Source organism: Uloborus diversus, chromosome 5 (assembly GCF_026930045.1).
Source record: "Uloborus diversus isolate 005 chromosome 5, Udiv.v.3.1, whole genome shotgun sequence".
NCBI classification, from domain to species: domain Eukaryota; kingdom Metazoa; phylum Arthropoda; class Arachnida; order Araneae; family Uloboridae; genus Uloborus; species Uloborus diversus.
In genome coordinates this window covers 65,505,683-65,512,396 of record NC_072735.1, presented here as the reverse complement: position 1 = coordinate 65,512,396, position 6,714 = coordinate 65,505,683, and the positions used below count along the sequence as shown (strand labels likewise).

At 29.0% G+C, this 6,714-nt stretch overlaps 1 protein-coding gene across 1 annotated transcript in view; it reads left to right on the top strand.

The window, feature by feature from the left end:
- LOC129222349 (HCLS1-binding protein 3-like) overlaps positions 1-6,714 on the top strand; it is a gene marked incomplete in the record, with an annotated part of 45,756 nt that overhangs the window by 2,933 nt on the left and 36,109 nt on the right. The window contains 4 exon segments of the mRNA XM_054856844.1: positions 782-986; positions 3,417-3,645; positions 4,997-5,202; positions 5,946-6,099. Coding sequence (XP_054712819.1) covers positions 782-986; positions 3,417-3,645; positions 4,997-5,202; positions 5,946-6,099 — 794 coding nt within the window.

Sequence of the window (6,714 nt, the reverse complement as noted above, 5' to 3'; positions counted from 1 at the left end):
AGAATTCCGCATATTAAAAAAAAATTTGTTTACAAGAACTTTATTGTGAAATTGTATTTGTGTGTAAAAGGTTCTTTTTTGTTAGAAATTGATAAAAGTAGTTGCCTAAAAATGTGTTACGTATAAAAAAAATTTATATGTTCAGAAATTAGCAAAAACAGTTTTGAGTAGTTGTTTTTAATATTTTTTGTGAACTTCAGTGAAATAAAGTTTATAAGAGAATGCTGTATCTAAAAAAGTTTTATGTTCTTGAAAATTCATAAAAGTAGCATTTTGTCTGGTATATTGTATATTTTTAGTAAATTTTAAGTTATTTTCATTAGTGTGTTCATGCACTGAATTGTAATAAATTTGAAGGAAATTTTACTTAATATCCTGTGAATATCAGTCAAATATGTTGGTTAAAAGATTTGTTTACTTCTACCACTGTGGTCAACATCTGCCGTCGACCAAGGCAGAAGGGAACCAACTTGGAAACCGGTCAAAACGAAACCTGAACTACACTTTTACCACAGTATTTAAATTTTTTGAAGTTATTATTTCAAAATAGACCTAATGTCATTTACCTTCCACGTACATAACTCGACTTTGTAACCACAACTTTGTGCTTTCTTTAAATGTTATATTTTGCAATTTTATAATGTATTTGGATGTTACATGTTGTTTTATGTTACATTTTTTTTTTTTTTGTACACAAACATTTGAAGATGTCATGTATATGTTTAAAACAATTATAAATGAATACCACATCAAGTTGTAAAAGAATAACCATTTTTGGCAGATTTTCAAGGCTTACCGAGAAATTGAAGAATTCGTGAATAAATTAAAGAAGAAATTTCCTGGAATTTCCTTGCCTGCTATTCCAAAATACAGCTTAGCAGAAAACTATACAGACCAAGAAAAATTACAAGCTCTTAATGAATTTATGGAGGATTTATCCAAGAATAGAGAAATATGTGTTTCACCAATATTTACTCAATTTATACGTGAGTTTTTATTATTATTATTTTTTAATGTAATGGCATTGATTTTGTATTTTTCCCTGCTTAAATTTTAAGAAATCATATTAAATATGAGATTTTTTTCAATCATGAAAGATACATATTCTTTAATTTTTGAGGGAAAAAAATCATTTTCTCAAATTTTTGCTTTTTTGTCTTTTATGTCTTTTTTTTTTCCTTTTTTTTTTTCGCTTTCTTTATTGCACTTTCAATGAAAATTTTTTATTCCTTCTGCCACTCTTTAAAGCTTGTAGCACAAATTAGTCCTTGCATAAATAGCTATTTGGTTTTATTAAGCAATGATTTTATTCTGGAGATAAAACTTGTACTAGACAAAAGACAAAAATGTCTTGCTTGATTCCAAATAGCTGTTCTAAGGGTTTGTGTCTGCTTCAACAACATAGGGAAGATGAATGGTTTGGACAGGAAAGTTCCATTAAAAGAAAGATTTTTTGAACTAGGGAATCTTTCTCACACAGCTGTGTCCCTATTGATATCCTTTCATATCTTGACACACAGTGTGACTGACCACTTCCTTCAAAGTGCCCCCCCCCCCATACAGTTTTTTAAGATCCCTTAAAGCCAATTAATTTACTTATCAGGGATGAGATTTTTCCGGCTTTTGCCGGAATTCCAACTTTTTCTGTTGTTTTTGAAGTTTTTCCTCCCTTTTTTTTGCCTCTCTCAGGCCTCATAGCGCTCTTATTTTTCTCAAAAATCGGAAAATATTCAGACTTTTTTAAATTTTCGGTCCCTGATTTCTTATTATTTCTATTTTTCCACTTCGAATCTTTATCCTCCGCGATATCTGCCAAAAACGTATGTTTTGGAATCGTGCCAACGACGTCAAACACGTGCTACGCCGAAAGTTGCATGCCTCATTTGAGATTTCAATCTTTTTGCATCCTGCAAATATTTGAATCATTTTTCACGTTGAATGATTTTTTACTATATGCTACCTCATGTTTGCTTAATTTATTCAACATTTCAATAATATTTTTATTTCTTTAATTTATTCAAGAAAAAATGCAAAACTCAATCAAAAAAGGGCTAGAGCTTGAAATCGCTGTCTTGAATTTTACTGAAACTTGGCATGGTTACTTTTTTCTATGTATTTAAGAAAGTGTAAAAAATATTCATGTTAAATCTCAAATGGTTTAGGTTTTACAGCCTGTTAATATGTTTGTAATTTTATGATTAAATGAGGCAGTTGCAAGTTGTTCTTTTGATCCCGAAATCATATTAGGAAGTTTTTAAAACCAAATTTTGGGTGCCAATGCAAGGAAAAAGATAACCAATCATATATATATATATATATATATATTTATATTTATATATAATAATTATAATAAAAGTGAAAAATATTGAAAAGACCACACCAAAAGCCCATAGATGCGCAACGCAGCAAAACTAAAAAGCCAAGTTTCTCATCATTATTTTTTGTATAAATTGTTTAAAGCTTGTTATTTGTCTTGATACTTTTTATATTTATACATATATATATTTATTTATTTTCAATTCTTACTATGAAAATCATGTTCTGCCACATTAGGAAATTTTAGATTTTTCACTCTGTTGTAAATGTTCTCACTTGTTCAACACTATAAATTCAAATGTTTTTAATGAAAAAAAAATATTTTTCTCTAAAAAATACGAAAATTTGACACTATTGTGTGATGCATCCAAGATTAACTTCATGATCCCTCAACCCTTTATTCAAGGACTCAGAGGTTAGAAATTGTTGCCTCTTTTTCAAAATTTAGATTTATTTAAGAATAAGCACTCTTGCAAGAAATGATGCAAGACAGCAAATTATACAAAATTATTATTTATATGTAATTAAATATGTATTACCTTTAAAACTGGTAAATTAGTCATTTTTTTGTTGAATTTTTGAATATCATGGCTTCCGCACTCCATTGTGATGCAGTTTTGGATATTATCCATTTTACGAATTTTTTTTTTTTTTTTGGTTTTCCTCCTTTTTGCTCTCTGACCACTCTCATCCCTGACTTATACTCCTGCATAAATATTATGTACTAATCTGCCTTGGGCAAGTATAAGGCAGTATCTGCAAATTTTCTTGCAGTTACTGCATTTTCTTCCAGTGAGAGGAGACTGGCAAAGAAGCACATATTATGTCCCCAATCCAAGCAAGCTTGGTTTGCTTGGGTGAACCGCACATTACTGTGCTACATACAGTAAAATATCTAAAACAGAAAAAAGTCTGTTGGCATTAAATGATGAAGTGGTCAGAACAGTATGCTGCGGTTAATGCAAATTTTTTGATGGGAAAATATTTCAGTGTCCTCAGTTACATTTTAAATGATGTTTACTCTATGCATTCAGTTGTTCATGCTTTATTTTTCTCTATCATTAACCTCCAATGATTATTAAATTTGGCTTATTTTTCAGGAATCAACCCTAATCAATTAACTTCACTTAAGTCCTGCACAACTTCTGATATTACTCAGAATTTTGAATCTGGAACTGAAAAGGATATCTTTTTGAAAATGAAAAAGAAAACTGATTCAGAAGATAAGCAGAGTTTTTTGCAAAGCAGCGTCCCTAGTGAAATAAATGATGATTTATTTCAATCAAAACTCAAAGAAAAGACCGCTAATGGTACTATCTCAATGAAACAGTATGTATTGTGTGTGTTTTATTCTCTTTTGTATGAATTATTGTTAAAATATGAGTGTAGTTCATTGCCTTGCCAGTAATCAGTTATGATTTCAATAATTGCTGATTCTTATCAGTGGTTGATGTTCTATAGCATTTTGGCTGACATTAAGATGATCGAATTTGAATTCTTTGGCTCATTTTAGATAGTATAATATAAAATTATAATATTGCATTCTTTTTGTTAGTGTAATATTTGAAGAATTGCTAGAGCAACAAATCTCTGTTTGCCATCTGGTATAGTGATGTAGTTGTTAGATGTTGGCTGTTTTGCACGAGGACACAGGTTTAAACCTGGCTCCAGTTGGTAAAACTCCCAGATGCGGGGAATAGATAACATCAATGTTGTATAATTATGCAGCATGTAAAAGATCCCTTGAACATTCATTTGACTTTGAAAACTCTTAGAAAAATTAAACTTCTGCTGTAATTTTGTATCAAAAAGGGTCCTGGTGCCTCCATCTGGTGATGAAATAGGGCATAAAAATTCTCATGGTAATACAGTAAAACCTGTCTACAACGAAACTCTTGGGACCTAAAGAAAATATCATAATAGACAGGTTCTTGTTATAGACAGTATTGTTATGCACAGGTTTCACTAGCTATCTGCCAATAAGATGCCACATGAAAGAATAAATGCCAGCTCTCGAGAATAAATTAGATCTGCAAATTGGTGAACAAGCAATATGCAGTGCCATTTTAAACAACTAATCTCTGTTCAAATTGCATCCAATCACTATTCAATGGCAAAAATATTCTGGGTGACTGCAAAGAAAATAGTTAAGAATTTTCAATATGAGATTTTGAAAAATAAAAAAATCATCTGAAACGTCCTTTTTTACGCATGTTACTTTTCTTGTTAACTAAAAGGTACACTTTAATTAATTTTTAACTTTCACCTTATTGAAATTTCTTCCACCATAATCAACTTTCAATTCTATGTTATGAAATGAATGTTTTACTGTTAATTTCAGTCACATGAATCACTAAAATGCTACCACAATTTGAAGCTCATAAATACACTAAAACCCTTCTTTTAAGAGAGGAAGCATTGCTATGGGAATTTTTTTTCTTTGACTACATATATTTTTACTATACATGAAGCCTTTTTTCAAGTTAATTATTTCATTTATCTTTATTTGTTTAATTATGTATTGGAAAAGAATGCTTAAAAATTAAGTATTAACTTTGTTTGATGTTTTAATGGTGTATCAAAGAGGAAAATATGAAAATCATGAATTTTGTCAAAGTTTGACTTTATTTTTATGTTTTTCTATTCATTTTTTTTCTTTACTGTTTTCATTTTGATTTAGGAATCTTTCTGCTGGATTATTTGATGAATTTGATGATGATAATCTCTTTAGTACAAGTACAGCAAAAACCGTTTCCAGTAACCGTAAAAAAGTGGAAAAGAACCATGAAGTAAGAAGTACTAAAATTGAACCACGTAAGAAGCCTGAAGTGGGGAAAACATTAGATGTAGATGATTCTCAAATAATTATTAAAGATCGGAAACAGGGTAGGTGTTACCGTACATAAAGAAACTTTTTCTGTAAATTTGATTGTAACATACTACATTCAGTGACCAACTGGTTTGTTGTTTTACACCTTCAACTACTAATGTCTGTTTTCATATTTCTGCCATTTTATGCTTTTTTTGTTTTTGACATAAAAACAAAGAACCTTAAAAACATTAAAGTTACGCAATAAGTGCTTGGGAAAAAAACTGAAACCCCTCTTTTTTAATACATTGCTGAAGTTTTAAGTCAAGATTTTTTTTTCCATCTGCAGCAGAAAAGTCCCTACTCTGTTAAATGCTAGTGAAAAATTACAACAATGTTTAACTTAACTTTAATGGAGAATATTATCCATTCAGCATGTGTAATAATGTTGATAAATATATATATATATACTAGCTGTACCCACACGGTTATGCTCATGATATGTACATTTCCCTTCCCACTCTGAAATACAAAAAAAAAAAAATGAATAAATAAATAAATAAATACTTTATATTTCATAAACTAAAATATGCTGTCATAATTTTGAAATAACTGGCCCTTTCTTGGGCAGTTTAGCACTGAGTTTAGTTTTATACCTTCATATTCATGTTGCTTGCATTGGGAAAAAAATTGATCATTTTTAACAGTTTTCCGGATAAAACATTTTAAAAGGTTAAAAGTCATGTTTTTCTCATCACTGTAATACATTTTAAAATTTTATCTTTGTAATTGACAAATATGTTTTTCCCCCTGTAATTAGGTGATCTATCTTTATTTGACGAACAAGATTTTGGTGATTATATTACTAAAGAAGAAGAATCATTGTTTCTCGTTACACCCAATATTAAAGAAGGTAAAAGGAACACACTTCTTTTGTTAAGTGATGATACACCATCTAGTAAAACAGATAGCAGGTGAGTTTTTTTTTTTTTTTTATATTGTCTTCATTTTTGATATTAAGAGGTCTATAAAAAATAAATAAAATAATTAAATTGATGAGTTTAAAAACCAGACATCTTCATCGAAACTAATTTTGCGTTAGAGATACGTTAATTTTATGTTAGCATATACAGGAAAAAAATGTAAGCTTTTTCACTTAAAAACTGATAACATCAGAAATAGCTTTTGTGCAAAAAACAATTTGCAAAAATGGTAACAAATGGGTACATTGTATGGTTTTTCTTTTCTTTTCCTTTTTTTTTTTAAAATAATCAATATGGCTAGATTTAATTATAATATATGTTTTATGAATCTTAAAAGATAGCATTAAAATTACTTTCTGTTATAGAAAACCGAACAAATTATAAAGAATCTGAATATATTCTTGCATTTTTTTGCAATAAATTTAAAAGAAATGAACGGAGGAAAATCTTAGCTTTGAATTAAAAATATTTCCAAAAAAAAAGACTAAGTTTTGAGTGTACTCAACAATTTTTAAATATAACAGCGATAACTTCATAGCTTTTACTATGAAAAAATATCTATTTATTTCTGGATCAACCATATAAATAATGTTTTTGAACTCTAGA